Source organism: Tympanuchus pallidicinctus, unplaced genomic scaffold (genome assembly GCF_026119805.1).
Source record: "Tympanuchus pallidicinctus isolate F22 unplaced genomic scaffold, pur_lepc_1.0 scaffold4, whole genome shotgun sequence".
NCBI classification, from domain to species: Eukaryota; Metazoa; Chordata; class Aves; order Galliformes; family Phasianidae; genus Tympanuchus; species Tympanuchus pallidicinctus.
This window is the reverse complement of record NW_026294758.1, coordinates 12,945,206-12,969,518: the sequence shown is the minus strand read 5'-3', so window position 1 is coordinate 12,969,518 and position 24,313 is coordinate 12,945,206. Positions and strand designations below refer to the sequence as shown.

At 38.6% G+C, this 24,313-nt stretch overlaps 1 protein-coding gene across 4 annotated transcripts in view; it reads right to left on the bottom strand.

Annotated features, from left to right (window-relative positions):
* VCAN (versican) overlaps positions 1 to 24,313 on the bottom strand; it is a 105,457-nt gene that overhangs the window by 69,707 nt on the left and 11,437 nt on the right. For all 4 annotated transcript variants that reach the window (XM_052700504.1, XM_052700505.1, XM_052700506.1 and 1 more), the window contains exons 3-5: positions 19,592 to 19,963; positions 8,322 to 8,496; positions 8,080 to 8,207 (exon numbers count right to left, since the gene is read on the bottom strand). In XM_052700504.1, coding sequence (XP_052556464.1) covers positions 8,080 to 8,207; positions 8,322 to 8,496; positions 19,592 to 19,963 — 675 coding nt within the window. The remainder of the gene's footprint in view (positions 1 to 8,079; positions 8,208 to 8,321; positions 8,497 to 19,591; positions 19,964 to 24,313) is intronic.

The window sequence follows — 24,313 nt, the reverse complement described above, 5'->3', positions numbered from 1 at the left end:
CAATCAGAATGGAATGTGTGGGGATGTTAAATGTCCTGTATTTCCTAAAACCAGCTTTACACTACTGCAGATCAAGAAGAAATCTCTTATCTCTATATTTAGATGAGATATTTTGCTATCTGTGTCATTTCTCTAACATTATTAGTTCTTAGTCAGAAAGTGATGGTTACCAAATTATCAAAACTTATCATGCATGTGCTGCAAGGACTATTTAATAATATCCCACTTCCTTTTCCTGCACTTCTATCCTCACAGCTGTGTAGAAATTCAGTTCATAGTACGTGAAAAGAGTGTTGGTCCTACTTCACTTTCCATTGGAAAGAGAACATGGTTTGAAATCATGCTGCATTAGCTATCCTTTTCCCTCTCTATTGCTTCTTCCCTCTTTCAAACAGATCAAACAGATTGAGGAAACCAGCTTTTTCTCTTGAAGACAAGCTGATTCACTGCAACCCCCAAGGAAAAAGCTTAGAATCCACAAACTTATCAGCTAGTTTTATAGCAAGCTTCATTCTTTTGAAGGCTAGCTCACTTATCTTCTCTCATCAGAGACATCTCACTGAGCTGGGCATGTTTGTAGGTGTGAATTTCATGAATCACACATCTTAAAAGCAAGCACAGAAATAAGGGCAGGCATAGCCAGGGGTCAAAATGCAACATGTATTGACTAGGGCAAAAGTAATAAAACTAGATTTAGTCCCACAGTAATTTATCTTCCAATAGATGAAACCACAACTAAGGTATTGGTATGCTGCTATTTCCTATAGTAGCTCTTTAAGCCTAGCTGTGTGGCACTCTTCTCCCAGAGTATATCATCAACTCTCCCAGGGTCACCCAGTGTGACAGACACAAGCCATGTACACTTGCAGAGGAAGGCATCACGTGCAAGTCACAACAAGAGTTTTACAGGGCTCCCTCAAAATGCAGAGAAGCTCACAAGAGAACCCACAAGTTTCTCACTGAATATTCTGTAGACAAAAGAGGTAGCACAGCAGCTGGTGTTGATAGTGGTTGGTAACTACCTACTGAGTGTCCTAGCTGTTCTTCAACCCATTTCTAAGAATGACCAAAAGACCCCTGCATTTATCAATATTTAATATTTGTAGCCTTTTTGCCCATTTTACTCTCCCAAAGCAGCAAGACTCTTCATCAACAATATCCCATCTGGGATTCAGCAACAATGACTAGGAAAAAGAATTCACAAGCATTCACCAATCTTGTGGCTGAGTTCTCAGAGTCTACAACTTCCATTATCATCAGTGTCATCTAAAGAAAGACAAAGGGAAGAATCAGGGCAACACAGGGACAGAGAGTTATTACCCACATCTACCCTACCTAAGTACACGTGCATGAGGACACAGAGACCTCTACCCTTGTTTTGCTTACTCTGGAAAAAAAGCACATGCACACCCAGGCCAAGATGGACCTGACAAGTTCACCACATGCAGTGTCCTTAGACACTGTTACAGTTAGTTTGTTTATTAGTCCAGCTCTCGAGTCAATTTTCATTTCCCAAGCTGCACAGACAAGATTTGTTGTCTCAGCTGCAACTCTTTTCCTCAGTTCTGCCTCTGCTAAGGGTTACTTCTCTGATACACCAGACTGTTAAAGAGGTATCCTTAACAGAAGCTCAAACAATGATGACACTCTTTCTAGGAAAGGAAAACCTAGAAAACCAGCCTGGATGTACAGCTTCGCTCAGGTTTACTTAAAGAAAACAGACTTACGCTGCCTTGAACATTTTATCACAAAGACATAAGCAGCTACATTGCACTTTAAAGCAGAATGTTAGGCAAGCTGAAGTCTTTTTCCTTTACACGTTAGAACAAGTTAGTTGATTCCTTTTGATACACATCAGTAACAATTTAATTAAATTCTCCTGATTGTCTTGGATCTGCTCTATGCAAAATCACAGGCTGAACAGGAATCCATTGCACTTGATAGGACTGGAAGAGTATACTTTCCCCATCAGCTTGCCCTCCAGCATGCAAAGTACCTTGGCAACTGCTATGTCCTTACAGAGCTTTGTCACTGCCTCATACAAAGGCAAGAAATGAACTTTGAACTGCATATGATTTTTTTTTTCCTTTTTGTGCTTTACTTTCATAGAAAGTATTCAGAAATCAGAATTTTCGGATCTCCCTAAAGACGAGATTTCTCATGCTCCAGATCAAATTCCACATCATGCATAAAAAGCAGCATAGAATTACTTTCTACCTAGTTCCATTATTTGAGTGCTTGAGAACTCTTGTATCCTTAAATCTACACCAAATCACATAGTTCAAGGCTGGAGACATATCCAGCAAATACCAATGCAAAAACTGTGGCTGTATCACAGGCCTTGAACTGAGAAGAAAAAATAATTCTCTGTGCTTCCTCTTTAAAATCCAATTGTCACTCCAGAGTAAGAATGGACTCTAGAGAAGATTTTCACACCTGAAGCAGTATTTTAGACCTCGACCTTTTAAATCACTATTGTTCTCACAGAGATTTCAATGACAATAGCAAAAATGAATGAGACTAATTTGAAAGTATTTAAAGACCATCTGGTTTTGTTTTCTTTTTCTTCCCCACACTCACTAGGGGGCTGAAAATGGTGCATGAAAAGGAGACTTCATAATCTTTCCCACAGACACCCAAAAATAACTTTCTTAGCATGACTTCCCATCTGCATACTATATATGTTTATTAGACATATATGGCTTGTAACTGTCTTTGGACAGAAGATGCTGCTGCATGGAGTAGTTTGTGCTTTGGCTCTGCAGGCCAATTTCACAGTCCCTCACTTCATCATTAGGCTTTGGCAACCAGATTTCACTTTGTCTCTATTTCTGACAGCACATCAGTGTCAAATCAATCATATTCAACCTTATCTCTGAAGACAGAATGGAAAATCCTTGTTACTCATCAACCATCTCTTTACAATGGAGTCTCCTACATCAGACATTGGTCTGGACACTTTTCAGTTGGAGATGTTTGGAGAACCTCAGTTATATCCAAACCCTTAGCACTGAATCTCTTTAGATTAAACTCTTATTTAGGAATCTTCTCATATTTAAAGGTAGATATCCTAAATATTTTTAAACACTTAGCATACTGAAATATGCAATGAAATATGAAGATTTAGAAGTATATGAGTGCACAGTAAGACCCCCAAGCCCAGTACATATTTAACAAGATCTTAACTCCAGATTTTGTCTCCACATTCTTATTTTTATCACTGGGAGCTCAGAAATTGAAAATCCTTCTCAGAAGTATTATCCTGTGTAGTTTGCTTTTAGCAAAACTCAAAATATTTTATGCATAATTGTGTAGTCTTTAATTTCTATGGGTTTCCTTAGAGCAAGGAAGTGGCAAGATTTAGTTTAGACAACTGGTTTTAATTTTTTTTTGTGTTTCAAGGAGAAATCCAAGTGTTTGGCTAACTTACATGGCCAGAAAGGAAGAAAACTGAAATGGTGTGCTCCTACAAATCCTCTGTGTAACTTCCCGAATTAGTACTGCAAATTCAATACAAATTTATACTACAATGTATTCTAATTAAGTATTCCTACCACCATTTATGGCCTTCTAGGCTAACAATATCTCCAGTATTGGCCAACAGACCATTAACTATTCAATGACTTCCATGCTGACATCTCATCATGGTCTAGATTTTGATATCATTAATCAAGCAACCATCCTATTCCATGAATAGTCATCTGCTCAACATGAGCTCTCTGAATAAGGACTTATTTAGCCCAAATATAACATTTGGCACTGAAACAGAACAGACTATGTAGATAAGAACTTTCAAATTTGTATGGAAATAATCGTGTTTAAGCACAGTTCTACAATACGCAAAGTATCAGCTGTTTTTAATGAAATGTTGACAGTACTCAGTACAAGAGATGGCTGCACTTTCAGAATCAACCATAGGTGGGGTAAATATGGAAACTAGAAATTTGACTAAAACTTAATCTTGAACTGCTAACTTTTCCACCAGTGGAGGAGCTTGCTACAATGCAGAAGATAAAATGCAGGAGCTGCTTTTCTGCAGTGTTCACTTTCCAATAACTTCTGTTGGCAGTTTATCTAAATTTAATCTGTCTTCTGCAATGAATGGTTGCAAAGTGTAATCCCACTGGTGTAACTTGAAACAAGTTCTGCATTTAAAATTATCATTTGTTCCTTAAAAAAAAAAAAAAAAAGCAAAACAACCAAAAAACCACACTGTTTCTGTTATTCAGACAAAGCCATCTTGGCTCCATAGCTCTTTCTTAAAAAGGAACTCTGGCTCAGAGGCACAGGTTTGTGTGAAGTCGGTGGAAAAAAGTTATCCTGCATTGTACCATAACATGGTACTACATCTGTTCCTCTTCAGCAAAGAGAATAAATTAACTCCTCTGCATGTCAGTGTAACATATCTATACCATATAGCACTTCTGACTTGTAGATACTTTCTTCTTACTCGAGTTCATTGAAAACTGAGGAAATAGGCAAAAAAAATGTGGTTAGTTGTTGCAATAATCTAATAATCTGGCATTAAAATTGATAGACAGAAGCAACAAAATCCCTGTGCAGTGGGCTGAGATTCTACTGTTAATTGGCAATTATCTTCTCCACCACAGTTGCCTCTTCACATAAAGAACTTTCCAGCTACATAAATAGAGAGCTTAAGGATAAGCTTTATTATGTGCTCAGTATTGATCTGACAGTACTTTCTTGAAGTCAGTGGTGAAACTCTGACCGACCTAGTAGGAATTCTCCCCTCTACTCAGATTCAGTTTATTACCATAGTAAGGTATTTTGTGCAGTAATACTATTATATATGAACATAACCCACGTACTCCAGCAACTGGGACCATAATGTGACCATCTGGTCTTCATGGGGGACTTAAAACACTCCAATATCTGTTGGTGGGACAAGACAGAAGGATGTAAGCAAACCAGAAGACTTCTGCAGTGCGTTGATGATAACCTCCTTCTCCAAGAGACAAAGAGTCAACAAGGAGAGGTGGTGTGGTAGACCTACAAGGAGAGGCTAATAGAAAATGTGAACAAGGGCAGCCCCAGTAGCAGTGACCCTGAAATGTGGAGCTCAAGATCGTTAGGACAATATCAAGGGCATCGAGTAAGCGTGCTGCTTTGCATTCAAGGAAAGCAGACATTGGCCTCTTCAGGGATCTGTTTGATAGAGTACCTTGAGAGGCTGAAAAAGCTGGCTATTATTCAATAATCATTATTTCCAAGCTCAGAAGTGATACATTCCAACAAAGAGGAAGTCAGACAAAAGCATCAGGAGGCCTGAAATGAACATGTGATCCTGGACACATGTTCACCTGGACACCTGACACCTGGAAACTCAAACACAAAAAGGAAACCTATAAAGGGAGAAAGCAAGGACAGGTATCATTGGAGGTATGCAGTGACACTGTCCAAGCAGAGAGAGATCAGGGTAGGAAAGCTAAGTCCTGACAGAATTATATCTGAATTAAATCTGGCCAAGGAGGTCAAGGGAAACAAGGAAGACTGCTACTAATATGTCAGTGATAAAAGAAAGTGTAGGGAAAATGTGAGTCCTGTCCAGAAGGAAATCAGAGACCTTGTTACCCAAGTTGTAGTGAATGGTGAAGTATTCAACAGCTTTTTTGCCTTAGTCTTCATTGACAAATGCTCTAGCCCTACCATCCAAGTCGGAAACCAGAGGATGGTACTAGGAGAAATGAAGGATCACCCACTGTAGGAGAAGAGAAGATAAGGTTTGAAACCACCTAAGGATCCCAAAGATGCCCAAGTACACAGGACTTAAGACACATCCTAGGGTCCTGAAGAAATTGGTAGACGAAGTTTCTAAGCCACTATTCGTCATATTTGAGAAGCAGTGGTAGCCCAGTGAACCCCAATCTTTAAAAAAAGTAAAAAGGAACACCTATCAAATCATGGACCAGCAAGTCTCCTGTGTCTGGTGAGATCACAGAGCAGATCTTTCTGGTAACTATGCTAAGGCACATACGAAACAGAGATAACTCATCACAGGCAATATGACTTCACTAGGGGCTAACTCCACTTGACAAATTCTGTGGCCTTCAACAATGGACTTACAGCAATGGTGAATAAGGGCAACTGATGTCAACTGAATGGACTAGTGGAAAGCATGCGTCCTGCATGACATTCTTGTCTCTAAATTGGAGAGACGTGCATTTGACGGATCAACCACTAAGAGGAACCACCTAGATGGAAAGGGTTGCAGTCAATAGCTCAATGTCTACATGGAGACCAGAGATAAGTGATCTTTTTCAGAGATCTGCGCTATTTAACATCTGACGTAGGCAGTGGCTTAAAAGTTCAGTAAGTTTGCAGGTGGCACCAAGAAACATGGTGCAAATCTTGATGGAACACAACAATGGGATGCTATCCAAAGGGACCTGGACAGGATTGAGAAAGACCTGTGTGAACCTCATAAAGTTCAACAAGGCCATGTGCAAGGTGTTGCACATGAGCTGGGGCAATCCAAAACATGAACGTGGGCTAGCTAATAAGTGAATCAAGAGAAGCACTGCAAGAAGGACTTTGGGGTCATAGTAAAAAAACACGAGCTGGCAATGTGTGCTTACAGCCCAGAAAGCCAGGCATGTCCTGGTCTGCTTGAAAAGATGCCTGACCAGCAGATTGAGGGAATTGTTTCCATCTAATGCAGTCTCATGTGACACCACCTATATTTAATTCTGCGGTCTCCAGCATATAAAAGCTGTGGATCTGATGGAGTGGCATCCAGGATGAGCTTCTCTATATTATAACACTTCCCCGTAATAAAGGGGTAAATGAAGATAAGAGAAGAACGCTTCTCTTTTTCATTCCAGAACAATATAGATTTGTCAAAACTGCTTCTGAAAGCTAGGAACAATCTATTTTGAATGTATAACCTTAGATTCAAGAGCTGATTCAGAGGTGAATTCTGTCAGGGATTTATGGAGGAATGATATGGATTCTCTGTGTTCAAGCATGCTGTTCACTGTCAGACATAGAAGGAACATAAATAAAACTAAGACAAAACTAAGAGCATTAATTGCATTGCTTAACTTTCAGTTCCCAAGCTTGTATGAATTATAACTACCTGAAGGGAGGTTGTAGTAGTGAGGCGGGGGTCACCCTCTTCTCTCAGGTAACAAGAGATAGGGTAGAGGGAATGACCTCAAGTTGCTTCAGGCAAGATTCAGGTTGGATGGTAGAAAACACTACTTCTCCGAAAGAGTGGGTATGAGAATAGACCAATCACAGGAAAATTTAATGTTTTTTTTACTTTTCAACATCCAACACCTCGTTGAACCAAGACTGATCACATGATCACAAGTGGATCATAAAGTACCACAGACTTCACATCACGATCTATGTTTTGTAATCAACATGTGGCAGGATCATAATCTCTCTACTGCATTAGAGTCATTTAATGAGCAACTTCTGCAAAGACTACAGTTGTATTATATAACCACAAATAATTTAGTTAAAAATGCTAATCCTCAATAGAAAGTTCATGCTCGTGTTTTTCTTTTTGATATTGAGATGACTCTCTTTAAAAAAAAAAAAAAAAAAAAAAGATTAAACTTGGATTTCAATTAAATATCTTTCCAACTTTATGTTCAGGACATGTGAAAACCTCACTTACATACCTTATGAACTATAATATATTTAGCAGCATTTGCATCATATCCATCTCCATATATATAGAGATATATATATATGTATGTATATGTATATATATATAAAAGATACATACAGTTTCTCAAACTTTCATTGTAATTTCTTTGAATATCCTTTTATAACATCTAAAAAATAAAACATTTTGACACTAGTTTTGTGTGATCTGGTGTCACTGACTATAGCATCTTTAAACCAGACTGACTTTCTGTAGACTTCACATTTGTTTTTAATTAAGGTCTAGTACAGCACAAACTATAGGTTCACTCCACTCAGCAATTCACTTCAGATTCAAAACGGCCAAAATGTATTGCACACGGAACATATTTCTTTGCTTTTCCATATTGGAACCCCAAGTTATTTTGAAATTTGTCATGCAGAATAAATATGGACCTATCTTACCTTGCATGTGTTCCACATAGCAGTACACATCGTAAGTTTCATTAGGAAAACGGCGTCCATATGTTCTGACTCCTTTCTTTCCCATTTTATCTCCAAAGCAACCAATCCTTGGATGTCTAATTGGATATCTGAAATGCAGCATGTCCATATTTATTAACACAATAAGTCAGAACATTAAGTTTTTACAGGCTAAGCATACTAATTTGGAGAAACTCTGTCAAAGAGTGTTCTAAGCATCTCACCTAACAGTCTGGTCAGACAACCAGCCAGCATCACACTGTTCAAATCCATCTTCATATGCTGCTTTCAGTTGCTCTGGGCTTGCTATGACAGCACCATTGTCCAAACAAGTCTGCTGAGCTTGCGTAAAATTCAAAGTGTACCTGCTGGTGGCTGCACGATAGTGAAATACTACACCTGAAAAGATAACAAACTCAGATTACTGACACATTTTGCATCATTTCTGCAGTCATCATCATATTGTAACTTTACCTGGATATTATTATGATGGTAAAAACAGATGGGTACAATTAAAACACTAGAAGGCTGAGATATTCCACCAATTGAATTATGCCCCTCCCTCTAGTGGCTACTACCAGTAACTATATGACACCCTATCTTTTTAATAGTTTGAACTATATTCAGCATATTTTGAAAAAGTAATTAAACCATCTAAGCATTTCCACTTAAGTATAATGGAACATTGTGACCAAAAAGAACGTACACTGAAGTATATCCATATGCTAAGGCACTACCTGACACACTCACTTGTCAGCCCATCCAATTGCAAGTCAAATCAAGTGACCAGGCAAGACTGAACAGACCTAATCAAAAAGCAAGAAAAGAACCAGCCTTTTGGAAGTAGCCAGCTGCAGTAACTGCATGCAGAAATGCCAAGAGTGAATGGGGCAACCCTTGAATGTTTGAGATCTGTCAGCCACAGGGAAGCATGCAGCAAGCAGGCACACCAAAGAGTTTCTTTTGAGGCAAGCTAAATCATCAGTGATGGCCCTCATGTCTGATCCTACACATTCACAGATTATTGCAAACACAACATTTATAAGTATATGCCTGTTGGCCTATTTTTCATTGCTAGGCTTTCCTGCATGCAGTACCAACAATATAGACAAAACAAAGCTTGCTTTTATTATTGCCTTTCTGATTCTGGAAAGAATCTAGACAATTTCCACAATTACAAGAATATGTCAGATGTCTGGAGAGAGAAGGGTAAGAGTTAAGATGGTTTTTGTTAAGACACATTATGTCAAGGAACCACATTCTGTTTTCCATACACTTATGATTCAAACTCAGTTTGACAACAGTTGTGTCTGAACACCTAAAACAATATAAAGGGCACCAATTCTAAGATGGCCCATCTGACCAAATCACATCCTTCTCCATTGCTAATGTCTTTAACAGTTTAGCACCAAAAGGATATGATGACTGAAAAATAACACCTACTCTCATTTATTTAAATGAAAATCTTCAGAAGCATTATAGTACCATAAATAATCCACTATGCAGAATTGCCACAAAACAAGAAAAATAAATCACAAAACGTTATTTTTAGTGATAATTTTATTGGGGTATTTCCTGATGAGGATACAGTACACTGTTATGACCTTGGAAATGTTGGCATTAAAACAATAACAAATTTAATGAGAAGTCTTTGTTATTAGTATACTGCTGAAAGATGGAAGTCTGATAACTTACTAGTAAGCAGCAATATGAGAAGCTTCCAAAAGTGACCAAATTCCAACATACCTAGAAATTGTAGGTGCTTTTCCTAAAGATTAATTTAGTAAAATTATCCTATCAAAGATCTAACTATGGACAATAAGCAAAAAATACTATTTTTTTTCTCTTTATTGTGGTTTGCTAAGAAAGTTTCTCAAACAAAATTACAACACACTATGTGTATTCACACACAGGTAGTTCAAAGCTCAGTCATCAGACATCAATTTTCATTAAAGCTTCTGGCAGAAAACAAAAGAAATGGAAGAAGCACCAGAAATTTCAACTTTACTGTGGACCCACACACCAGCTGCAGCCACCGCTTGGATCCTCATAGGCTACTATTGACCCATAAAGTGCATTTTCAGAGTCGCTGACAGAATACATAATGCATAGCTCTTCTTACAAACAGCAAAGTAATTATTTCAGCTTCAAATATTGAACTGGCAAAGCCCAAAGTGAAGAGCAGGTCACAAAAAAATTATGGCTATGTTTATATTACATAAATTAAGTATTCCAGGTGCAACTCCTGCAACTCCATCATCGTGACTGCTAAAACTGCTAGACTAGTTCGGCAAGTTACTTGGCTCAGGCCTCCTAACATCCTTCCAAACAATTTTCTAGGCAGACTTCAGGAGTTAGCAAAAAGCAAGGACAGCTGCCCGTGAGCACCTTTCTTCTCTCTTGAGCATGAGAAGAGCAAGCGTAATGATACAAAATGAGGACCACAGCACTCCAATGGCCCGTGCACTATGGCACAGCCTCAAGGAAGATATGCTCTTACTAATGAAAACTCTCTGTTCTGAGAGACAGGGAATGTCAGAGAGTGAGATTTACCAGCTCCTATGCCCCTACACTTTCTCTGCTGTAAGGCTTCTTCCACTGCCTGCTTTAGGCAAATTCACAGATCATTTGTGTTGCTTTAAGTTGTGCAAAACTTTATCCATGCATACGTGTTTGTATACCCATAAGCATATGTGTAGCAGTATTTTGGCTTTGTTTACCCCACAACCATGCAGTTCCTTATCACATGTCCATGTGTCCACAGTACACTGCCTTACAACACAAAAAGTTAAGGTAACAACAACTAATTACTTTTTGAATTTAAAAATTCAAAATAACAAATATGTTATTTGAAGATTTAAGAGCTTTATTTTAATATATTGGTTATTTTATAACACAGTCAATAATCTGGGCCACATACCTGCTGGTATAAACCAGCATGACTCTATTCAGTGGCACAATAGTAAATAAAAATGCTGAGGTTCAGTTAACCTGTTTGGTCATGGTATAATTCACAAGCTGTCCAACTTGGCCTTATTGTACCAGTAGCATACAATATTTTACACTGACTGTTTATACAGAGTCAAGCCAGAAATGCACAAGTATGTGAAGTAATTTGCTCATTTGGCTTGTTGTTTTAATTTTAATTAAAACAAATTTTATAGACATTTAGACTCATTGCCTCAATACTTTTTCCCCCCTGCAAGTTCACTTAACTGATGTAACATGACTTCATCAAGGCACAAGAACACTGCTTTTCCATAAAGCCACAGAAAGGTTTATTAACTTAGCAGGAGAAGGCAACATACTTCTCTAAACTCGCATTATTTTAAAGCTTTAAGCTGCCTACATATGAGTGCCTTCTCAACAAGCCCCTTATTTCTTACAAACTGAAAGCAATCAATGGCTTTGCTGATGACATGTGGACCTTGCATTACCTTGGTAAGGCAGAACTAAAGAGTTAGTGCTAACATAAATTTAAAGAGCTGCTGAGAAAATGCCTTTGGTCATTTGTAAATCCTGGAAAGGAACTTGGAGAATGCTTTGTTCTCCTCACCCAGATCCAAAAGGTAAACTTCACCTATTCTCCGAGTTTAAGGCTCTTCCATTTCCACTGAGGAGCCAATGGACATAAAAGAGCCTCCAAGATGAATGGGTAGGAAGACGTCAGTATGTATAAGCCTGAGCAACAGCTGCAATAATTAGAAGACCCCCTGGGGCTAAGAAGATTAAAGTGCAGGACTTTCATTGTTTCAGTTAGACAGAGAGAAGGGGGCAAAATCCATTGTCCGAGTTCTTGCACTTTACAACATTTGTAAAGGATTTTTCCCTTTTGTCCACTTGCCCTCTGAAAGAAAAGGCAAGAAAGGAGTTGTCTTAGGAACAAATAAAGTAACTGGAAAACAGACTACAAGAGCGTAATGTTGTCACCGAACATCTGGCAAAGTCAGTCTAATTACAGGAAAGAGCAGCAGTGTCTGCAAAAAAGAGCACTCACAGGAAAGTAATCTGCAGCACCCAAAAATTCACTGCTGCTGCCTGAGCAAGAGAGAATGTCTTTTATTCACTTATTTTTGCCTTACACCAGAGAAGGAAAGCATGAAGTATTTCACTTAACAAACTAGGACCTTCCTGAGTAAGAGACTGATACTATGGTTTTGCACCTTTGGATTGCAGCTTTGCTTTATCACTTGCCAGGGTATCATGCTACAACACTTCCTAGAACTGGAGGGAAGGGCTCCTTCAAGACACTTCCTGCTTTATTGTGGCTAATAAACAACAGCTTTCACTAGTGAGCTCATGCTGCTGCAACTTGCCTGCCTGGAGTCACATAAAGACTGAACTTCAGAAGTAGTCTCATAACACAAAGAATATGTAAAGAGAAAAGATAATTATGGCAGTTGTTATTCTGTTCATTTTTATTTTCAAGTCTCAGTCAAAGTGGTATAGACCCTTCAAGCATCCCTCAATGCCAAAGCTAATAGAGTTCTAAACAAATTGGGTGATCTTCCTTACTTTTATGCAGAAATCAACTTACATTACAAATACAATCCAAAACAGAGGCAACAGGGAAGAGCACTGCATTAAAGGAAGAAACAGGAATTTTGAGCTTCTTGCAATAATTCATCTCTTCTCCCACTCCAGGCTCTGCAAACATCTTGCAACTCCCATCTCTTGCTCTGGCAACCTGAGAGCAGCCTTGCATTGCATTCACAGATGTCTCCAGGATCCTCTCTGCATGCAAAGAGGAAGCACAAACCAACCACCCAGTTCCACTTGCTGGCTCTCCAAGGACAAGGCTTCTTGCACCAACTCGCACATCACCCCTCTGCCCAAAATCTTTGCTTCCATCTTTACAAAGTAATGCAGCAACATGCAAGTGTACACAGACTCCTCTAAACAAGCTAGTGCAGAGAAAGAAAGCAGTTGATGCTCAGCCTGAACTGCATTCTTCTGACAGACAACTTGCCAAAGTGGAGGACTTGGTTACTACATCTGCAATACCTTGGAACAGACAGCCTAGATCACGTACCTGCTGTTACCTCTGCATAACAATGTAGTTGGACACACAGCATTCAGTGAGGCCAAGACACTGATATTGAAATTTAAATTGTTAAAAAAAAAAAAATTAAAAGAAATACATAGCCTCTCAGAACTGTTCTCACAATAGGAGATGATTGACAGGATAAAAATCAGTGTAGCTATGCATATCAGCACCTACTTTACTTTATCTTCTTAAGGGAGAAGGTGTGTGGTCCTCTGCACATCCTCAGCCTGACACCAAATCACCTGCAGCCTGAAAATCAGCTGCCACCTTCCAAGTCCCTGTGCCAGGGCTGTGACAGATGTATCATAGCATCCTCATTCCTACTCCCTAGGCACAGATGCATGCAGAACCGGGTATCTCAATACAGAATTCAGTTTCCCTCTCTTTGAGCCACTGTATATTCTGCTCTTTACCTTGTAGCTAAGAAACCTCTATTTTCCCTACCATCACTTCCTCAGGAGAGTAAAGAATAAGCTTAAAAATGTAGCAGTCCATTTCTATTTAGTTATCAAGGAAATATGAAATTTCAACATCAACAGGTGATAAGGATTCAAGATAGATAAATCTAAAAGATTACAAAACCCCATCTCTTCAAATGCCATACTTAGGTGCTAATAAAGGGGAGTTCTGGCTTTAGAGAGAATAAATCAATTGCGTTGTCAACACGCAATCTCTTAGGGCTCAGGGCACAACTGAGAGGCAGTGTTCCCACTGGAAACAACACCCATTTATTATCACTATAATGCCTGCAAGAAAGAAGTTTGCATAAAAATAAAATTGTGAATTACAGTCTACTCTGCCTCCCTAATTGCTGCTTCTTCCCTTTAAAGAGGTCAGTATTTTAAGCCTCGGATTTTTCTTATTGGCTTTTCTCTACAATCCGATTTGTAAAAAGCCTCTCAAACAGTGGACTCAAATAGAAGCTAACAAAAGAAGGTCTGTGAAAGCAGTGAACTCCCAAGACAGCAGTAAGAAAAGGGTAACATTATTGCCAAAAAATACTCTCTGACAAGATTTTGAAAAAGAGCAAGAAAACTGAAGGATCACATTTGCCACTTCAATCAAATGTGCAGGCATTTCCAAGGTAAATAACCAAAAACTGGCTCAAGTGAGTTGTTAGATCAGTTCTTTCATGTTCCTTGCATTTGTCCAAATATATTGCTTTTTAATATCTCGCAGAACTACAAAAAACAACAGTCTCATTAAATGCTCAACTATGTTTGAGAATGAATCATGCTGTTACTCTGCATGTCCAGGTCAGCTTTTTATAAGGAAACTTATATCTATTTTACACAAGCGAACTTTATTATACCTAGAGAAATGGAATAAATATGGAGAGGTACAGTAGTACTTTTTATTAAACTCTTTGTGGAATTCAAACTTACCACTGTTACTCCTGAAGGTTAGGAGCCTAGTTTACATTACCTGTCTAAGACTCTCTGATCAGGGAACAGGAATGAGAACTACTAGAGAGCTCATCTCACCCACAACTCCCATCAGAAAAGAGCTGAGTGCTAGGCATCCAACTTTAAATCACTGAAAATAAATTCTACTCTGACTTCAGACCCAGCACACCTGTGAAACTTGATAAACTATTAGTGGGTGGCTGAACACTCAAGGACGATGGTCAGAAGACCTGAAGATCATTGCCTGCTGGCAATCAACCTCTACATTATCTCTATCCAAGTATCTATACTGGGTTGCAGGTAAAACTTCATCTGTTTCAAAAAGCAGCTTGAAGTGGGAATGGAGAGACAGCTCAGTGCCAGCTAAGGCACTGTACTGGAAATCTCTTGATGTTCAGTAACAGCAACAGGGAAGAAACTAAGAACAATGGCAAAATAGGTTTCCAAAGACAGTAATAGTAAAATAGAATAATTCAGTTGGAAAGTACATATAAAGATCAAGTCCAACTGCTTTGGACTCCTAACAGGACAGAGTTTATGATCTGGGTTTAATAATTACAAAAAGGGTCCTAAAGATAAGCTCAAAACACCATAGAAAGATAAAATTACAACAGCTGAAAAGGAGGAACCGCACACAAGAAAAAGAAATTTTCAAACAGTACAGTGTAAAGAGGAGACATCACCTCAAATGAAAAGCAAATATGAATGTTCTGAATGTTCCACTTTTTGTAAGAGGTCCAAGTGCATAATACTGTAGACTGCTAGGTCTGCTATGAACAAAAAAATCATCCTGTCTGAAAAGTTGATTTAATTGTAGCAACAAGTAGGGTGTAAGGGAAGATTTTTCTTACAATTAGTAATGGAAAAGGAGGTATTCAGCATGATGAAACTATGTAACACTGCTGAGCAGTTGATGCAGGCTCCCTCCCCAGCCTCAAGGAGAACCCATAATTGCCATTAACTAAATATGGTATCCAGGTGGTAGCCTACAGCTTCCTGTACAATTAAAATTAAGTATTTCACACTTCTCTCTTAAGCTTTCACCACTGAAAATAGTAATGAGGGATACAGTTCAGTCTCACCATTGAAAATAGTAATGAGGGGTACAGCAGTCTGGCCCTACTGATGTTCAGTGACATAGACAGTGGAACTGAGTGCACCCTCGGCAAGCCTGCTGATGACATCAAACTGAATGGTGCAGTTGATACAACAAGAGGAAGGGAAGCCATCCAAAGGGATGTAGACAGGCAGGAGAAGATGTCCAATGGGAAGATATTGAAATTCAACAAGTCCAAGTGTAAGGTGCTGGATTTGGGTTAGGACAATCCCAAATATGAGGACAGACTGCAAGAACAACTAATTGAGAACAGGCCTGCTGAGAAGAACTTGAGGGTTCTGGTGGATAAAAAGTGGACAAGAGCCAGCAATGCCCTTGCAGCCCAGAAAGCCAACTATATCCTGGGCTGAATCAACAGAGGAGAGGCCAGCAGGGAAAGGGAGGTTGTTGTTCCCCTCTGCCCTCATTAGGCCCTAATTGCAAACAGGCCTGAAGACCTCAGGACAAAAAAGATGAACTGCTGGAGTGGGTCCAGAGGAGGGCTACAGTGATGATCATAGGTCTTGAGCCCCTCTCCTACGAAGAAAGGTTGAGGGAGCTAAGACTGTTCAGCCTGGTGAAGAGAAGGCTCCAGGGAGACCTCACATTGTGTTCTTTCAGTACTTTAAGGGAAATTGCAAACAAGAGAGAGACCAACATTTTACATAGGCAGATACTGATAGAACAAGGGGAGGAGCTTTAAAGTAAAATAAAGGAGATTTGGATTAGATATTACATGGTGATTCTTCACTCAGAGTGTGATGAGGCCCTGGCACAGCTGCCCAGAGAAGCTGTGGGTGTCCCATCCCTGGAGGCATCCAAGGCTAGTGTGGATGGAACCCGATCTGGTGGGTAGCAACCTGCACTTGGAGTGGTTTGGAACTGGATGGTCTCTAACATTCCTTTCAACCCACACCATTCTGTGATTCTATGATTTTGGGGACATAACATGCAAAGTGCCTGACAACTCATTCAAATAGTAATCCCTGCTCAATTTGGGCATTAATGAAGGTATATAACACAACATGTAACATGGTGATCTGTAACACCAAAGGAATAAGTTTTCAAGCGATCAAGCATGTCCTTTTGGTTCTATGTTGCTACAACTTCTCCTTAATTTATTCTTTGATTTAACACAGACAACAGTGTTGGCATTAAAATAATTGAAATAGAATATTTAAAAGGAGATTATAATCAGAAGGGAAATCAAGTTTTTACAAAGGTTGATAGTGATAGAATAAGGGGGAATGGTTTTAAATTAGAGGAGGGAGGATTTAGATTGTTTGTCAAGGGGAAGTTTTGCACTGAGAGGGTGGTGAGGTGCAGGTATAGACTGCCCAGATAGATTTTGGATACCCTTTCTCTGGAGGTGTTCAAAGCTAGATTGGATGGGGCCCTGGACAACATGGTCTAGTGCTTGATTTAATGACTTGCAACCATGCCTGTGGTAGGGGAGTTGGAATTTGATGATTCTTGAAGTCCCTCCCAACCCAAATCATCCTATGATTCCACAGTTCTAAGATTCTATGCTTCCCAAAGCATCACAGAAGCATTCCTTCCCATCTCTAAATTGTCCCCAGAGTGAAGCTGGCAAAAGCCTCCAACAAGTTAGTCATGTTGGGTTCATCTACACAATCAAGAAGTTTACTGCAATGTTCACAGTCATAATAACTGCTTTGTCTACACACTTTTAATTCACTAAAAAGGTGAAGCAAAAGGTGCTTGTTCAGACCCCAGAGATTAAGTGCTACACAAACGCATTTTATCTTTCATTCCATGATCATAAAATATGCACATTAGCAAAATGAGTGATAATTTTACTCAGCTTCACACAAGCAACATCACCTGCAGGTCTTCTTGGAAGAGCAGACCAAAGCAGTGCTGAGCCACACCAGTACTCAACTCAGAAATTAGCACAATTAACACATAAAGAAGATTTCTCAATAATGTTAACTGCTAACAACAGGTGATGAAGAACACACAAAGAACACACATCTCTCTTTCAGTAATTGTTATTATTTCAGGGCACAGATTCAAAAAGATGACATCATCAAAATAAATTATGTTTGTGACTAATACAATTGGTTTTGTTGGTTTGTTTTTTTTTTTCTTTTAAGATAATAGCTGAAGTCTCAAAAATGCTGAAGGCTTATTGAAGTAAGGGTACAAAAATTAAGCAACAACATTAATATAAAATTTTTACAAGTCTGAAAAATTATATTTGTTTATATAGAAAATGGAAAATCAAGTGCACAGATGATAACAATGTTACTTTACCATGTGTATGAAGATACAGCTTGTTCTGTTCTCCAAATTTTGACATCAAAGGCAAAAAACGACAAAAAAGAGTAGCTTCAGAAAGAAAATGCTGTGTTTGAAATTTTCTTTTCATTTAAAAGAGATCTGAACTGTGCATCTCATTGCAGTGTACTGTAGCAGCAGTAACACAAGCTAAAGTATTGCTGTAAATCATCTGATATTTTATTGTAGTGAACATCTGCTGCTCCTGGATACAGATACATAGCCAAGGGAGTGCTTTAAAGGGCTAAGGAATGCCAGGTATATTCATTACTGAAAAATAATGTTCAAACCAGGATTTCTTTTGCTTTTGCCATTAAGACTACACAGCTTATGAAGTTAGAAAAAAACATTAATGGTTACATTGATTTATTGTATTTCCAAATTAAGACCACACCTTCAAAACCTTTCATTGAACAGATGCCAAAAGACTGCTAAAGTTAGGTTAGGCATAGTGAAAGAACAATATAGTATTAAGCTTACAAAAAATCTTAGCCAAAGTCATGATTTCCAACAGAAGATCCTAATGTTTGTTTTGGGACTCAGTCACTTGAGTAAATACCTAAGTTTCAAAAAAACACCTGAATGCAGAGAAGTGCAAGGTAGAGCCCAAACCAACGCTCATGTAAGCTGGTACATCCATACAGCCCAGTGCTCTTCAGAGTAATTTTGGTCCAGAATTCACATGGCACAGTGCCTGGGCTAACATGTCCTGCTTTTCAGCAGTTTAATAGTTCAGGCTTGGTGCCAAACTGGCAGGGCATCAGGCTCTGGAGCAGTCTGCACATGGGTATAAGCAGGAACTTAGGAGAAAAATGCCAATAGATCAGTGCTACTTTTGCCACCAACACTCTATTTAAAATTTTCTTTCCTGTGCTTCTTTACAAGCACAATTCTCTTCCCCAAAATTTTGGAGGCTATTTCCTTATGGTGCTTGCATGCCAACTCTTAGGCCTGAGTCTTCCACATGGAAGAATAATAGCACCCTTCTACTTGTCTTCCTGCAGCTTTTGGCAGGTGATTTTCTTAGCTATCCAACTGCTATTATGGAGATAAACTCTTCCTTGGTGCTTGATGTTTCTATCACAGAAAGAGCTGTTTGAGGTTAGACAGTTTACATTCCCACTGCCAAGCAGCAAGAGAAGGCAACCAGAGCTCCAGTAGAGCAGAGCAGTTGCTTCTTTTCATCCTACAGAAACAATTATTAAGAAACTGCTTCTGCCTGCCAAGTCTATCTTCTTATAAAGACACATTTTCAGATAGATGTATTATGTTATGTACTATGGTTCAAAAAGACTGGTTTTGGAGAACTTTAGAGGTACTTGCTAAAAAAAAAAAAGTAATTGTGAAAACAGGAGTTCATCTTGTAAAGGATATAAAACCAATCAGCGTGCTACTGGGACAAGTGAACAGCATTTGCTCTGTGAATCAAGAGTATCCTCCCAGAACATGTGCAGGAGAAATGAGAAAAATATGGGCTGGAAAAAAATCTTAAAAATAATCAAAAAGAGAATGGAACAAGTCAATAGTGAAGGAAGAACAATTTCCTAAAACTGGTCATGTGAATGCCTTGTAGTTATAAGTAGTAGCTGTTACCGGTTTGACTGGGATTACTGCTGACTACAAATGAAATAAATGAATTCTTACCATCAACAGCCAGCGATACAATGCCTTGTGTGTCCTCAACTCCATACATCACATCACAGCGGTACACCCCTGCATCACTTGCACGCAGCCTAGAGAAAGTCAGTGAAGCATCACCGGTCTCCTCTGAATGGGTTGGAACTGACACCCTGTCCTTGTAGTTCTGGCCTATTTTGATGTTCCCATTCTGGGCCACAAGGACTGTGGTTTCTTTTGCATCTTTTCCGCTTTTATCCAGTTCAACCTTTGACCATTTGATTCGAAGATACTCGGCTGCGTAGCTGGAGGCTATGGTGGGTGTGGTTGAAAAGAAGCATGGAAGGACTGACGTTCCAGAGAGGGATCCCTTCACCAGGGTTTTTTTTTCTGCCTTAACTAGAAGAATGGGAGAGAGGAAGAGAAAGGATATATCACATTAGCAACCAGCAAAATCAGAAACACTTACATTTCATCACTATTTAATAATTAACAGACTTTTAAGACCTGAACTCTAGCTGGTTCACAACAGATCTGACCAGAGTAAGCCAAAACAGAGTCTGTACCAACATCCTCAGCCCTTGACTGAGCTCTTTCCTGTCTGGGTAAATTAATTCACTGCTCTTTGATTTGTTTTTTCCACTTGTCTTAGTCACTGACTGTAGCAAGGATTGGTATTGGCTTCCTTTGGAAACTGTTTTGAAGGTTACAGATGACAGTTGAATTGTAAGAGCTATGTTTTCAAACTTCACCAGACTAAAACCAGTTGTTGAAAGACAACCAGATATCTCACATTTGTTGCTGGCCAAAACTAAGCACTTAGGGGAGCTAGTGATGTTTACACTTTGTTTTACCTTACAGCAGCCTGTTCATATGCTCATGTAGTAGAAGTAAAACACAGCCCAAGACTTTACATACACTGCCTTCCTTATTCCATTTCTCTTTCAAGGGTTAACTTTTTTTATTGTATACATGCTGAAACAAAAGCCTTTTCATTATCCTAAGTTGTCATTCTTTCAAAATTATTTCCTTGTAGCCCAGGGGCCTTTAACACATTACAGAAATGGGGTATTTTAAGATGTTAAAGCAAAGAAGGAAGCAAAGCACACAGAAAGTCCCTGCTTGGCTCAAGCTTGACTTGATAGGACCTTTATCATTTTTATGACATCTCCAGCTGCAAACACTTTACAGTGAAATGCTTCCATCTGACAATATCCCAAGGGGAAAGTTGACTACTGTTCATCCAACCTGCACACAGCAACTGTCTGAAAACAGGATTTCTGTTAGATTTATGTTGTTATGTGATGTTATTTCACCATATTTAATGGCTTAATGAAGATTAAAGGCTGTCATATAATAGAATGTATATGTCCTCTTTCACTGACCTGCAAACATTTTTTCAAAGGTTGAAAATGCTAATCATTAATTTGAAGTCAGGTAGAATTCATAAAGTTTAGAAACAAAAAATATCTTCAAATACCAGGCACCAGCATGAAATATGAGATACCAGTACTTGAAAAGTTATCTAGTTATTTAGTTACCTTCAAAAACATCATCACACTATAAAGAGGAGAGTATTTTGAAAGAAAAACAGGAGAGAAGGAGAAAAAGAAAAAAAAAAGAAAAACTTTCTATTAAGCTGATGATTTTTAACAGATGCACATCACATAGAGAATAAAACATTAATAGTAACATCTACAAAAATATTCAATAATCACCAGTATGACAGTCATACATTTTTACAACAAAGTCGTAGCCAGAAAAATACTGGCCCAGCCAAGGATGACCAAGAAGTTGGAACGGAAGTCTTCAAATAGTTTCCATTCATACCTACCTAAGTTAAGATTCTTGGGAACTTAGTGCAGAAACACTCAAGCTAGCTTTATCAGAACTGATTAGACCAGAGAGAGTCTAACAACAATGGTGTAGCATTCTGCCAATACAGCTGCACTGCATCCAAAGCTCAAATGAAAAGTTCACACAGAACTGAGCTGATTTACCAGCAAGATTTTTCGCTTTGATTCAGGCATGTAGTGAAATTTTCAGTCTTACAAGCAAAGATTGGTGAGATACTACAACTCATGTTGAACAAACACAACTTGAGAAAGATCTAGAAAGGATGTATTTATAAAACAGTGAATGACAAAAACAGGACCAACATATAACTAGGACTGAACAATTCACAAGGCTTTAAGACAAGCCTGCAGAAGTTACTGAAGACTATAGACTAGCTCAAAAGCTTTGATTGCAAACACATTTCTTTAAAAAAAGATACTGAAACAAGAATTTGGGGAAGTCAGATATTGTTTAAAAAGAACTAAAAACCTGACTTCCCTAGAACTGATTGCTAAACACCATAGTGGGCTGGTTTTATCCCAAGATTTACAGTAGGAAAACATCACTAACTCTTGTATCACCTTTAATTTCTTGGAACTTTATTTAATTACATTTGGGTAGAGCTAGAGAAATAGAATGAATACTCAATCCTATCAGTTGTGATGGAAAAACTGCCAAATCGCACAGGTGGGAGATTAAATCAGTTTCAAAATATTTAGCTTTTATTATGATCTCTTGTCATCTATATACATTACAGGAACTTCTTAAATGAAAAATGATCTACTTATAATTACGCTGACTGACAGAATTTTAATAAACTTTCAAAGGCGTTGTTTTCAGTTATGTGTGATCTAGAATATCAGTACCAAACCCTGAGGAAATTTCCTCTTCAGAATTTGTGTCTTCTCATCAGTAGAATGAAACCCTTGACAGCAAACAGATATCATAATGATATGCAAATTAGATCTACCCTAAACTGGACTACATCCAAGAATAAGGCAAAAACTATGTACCTACAAACTCATCTAGCTGTAGAAAGCACTATGAAGCGCTTTTAAAAGCACTCTGGTTTGACAAGCAGATGAGAAAAGGGGAGAAAAACTTTGTATTGAAGATTAAGAAATATTCTCATTCAGTTTCAAAAACTTGGTTTCTTCAGTAGTCCAAGCCAGTTGAGACAGACTGTACCTTAGAAGGGATGCAGTCAACAAAATGCAAACAAAATATTTTCTAACTGTTTGTAAATCTGAATATGAGCTGAGAAAAGCAGGTATTTACCCAATCATCAGCGAAGAGCAATCCTAGCACTGAACGTTGTTTCATACCATGTCTTCACCATCTACCCAAGTAAAACCTAAAACACTGATAACTCTTAAATGAGATATGGTATGAGCATTCTTTTCTCTTACTAACTAAAATGCATCACTCTTGAGCATATATAAGTCCTTAGGGAAAATAGACAATAAAGAAACAAAATACACAGTTAAGTCCAAGTAATCTGGCTACAGATCTATCTTTCAAGAACTGCCAGTAAAGTCAACGAGAGCTTTGTACTAGATGATGGGACAGCAGATTCAAGCCCAGAGCATGACATGCAGTCAGGTTATCAGCAGACTCTGTGTTTTAGCAGCTGGGTTTTTATGTCTTCCTCAATTTAAATATTAAATAGGTTCAATATCAGAATAAGAAGCAGGAACAGAATGAAGATCTCTCATACAGTATCCTGACAGGAAACAGTCCTGTCAGGGTAGGGGTTTCACAGACTAAACAATGCTGTATATTCCCCAAACCTATAGCTAAGACATTTTAATCAATTTATCATGGAAATGACAGTATATATGAATATTTTTCCCTACATGCCTTATCTTACCAATGACATGTGTTTTTATATGTTTCTCTTGAAGTTGGACACAAACTACTTCTTGCTTGAGCACAAAGCAGTTCCTTAGAATTCTCTGTGCAATTGTTTGTAATCAATGTACTTACAGGATATATTTCCTGTCAAGAAAAATTGCAAAGACCAATGAAATTGTGTACTGTTACTTTAACGAGTAATACTGAGCCTAAGAGATGTCTTTTCGTTAACCATCATTTTTTTAATAAAGATACTGAAAAACTAAAACGTAACGCACAGCTTTTACAAATTTGTATGAAATTTTGATAGCAGAGGTTGTAGAAGACCAAGACCAATAAAGTCCTCACTCAAGTTCTTTACAAGGTAATCTGCTGTCTTAGTGTAACATGCATACAGATGTGCAAATATTATAAGCAAGCACACGTGTTCTAGAGCACGTATAATATTAACATGATATGCCAAGTTGATGTATATTATTTGTACCTTCAAAAGGACATTATCACATACTGTAACCTAAGATGTTTGTATTCTCTTCTGGATTGTAGGGCTTTCACAAAAACACACTTATTCGTGACATGATAAATAGCAGCTTATAATGAGAGAGGTAAACTTCAACAATGATCATAATCACTGGGTCCAGCTTGTAAACCAGAGAATTCTAACACCAGCTAGTTCAAAGTGAGTAAATGGCAGGCCAAGAGTAGGTGTCATGAGCAAACCTTGCTCATGAATTTCTATCAATTAATCCTTCACATGCACCACAGCATGTCGTCCAGAGAAGGGCAGTGAAACTGGTGAGGGATCTGGAGCACAAATCTCACGAAGAGTGGCCGAGGGAATTGGGATTGTTCAGTCTGGAGAAGAGCAGGCACAGGGAAGACTTTAATCTCTCTACAGCTGCCTGAAAGGAGGCAGTGGCAAGATGGGGTCAGCCTCTTTTCCCCCAGACTAGAAATAACAAGGGGGAATGTCCTCAAGTTGCATCAGAGAAGGTTCAGGTTGGATATCAAGAAAGATTTCTATGAAAGCATGGTCAGGTGCTGGTTGGGCACAGGCTG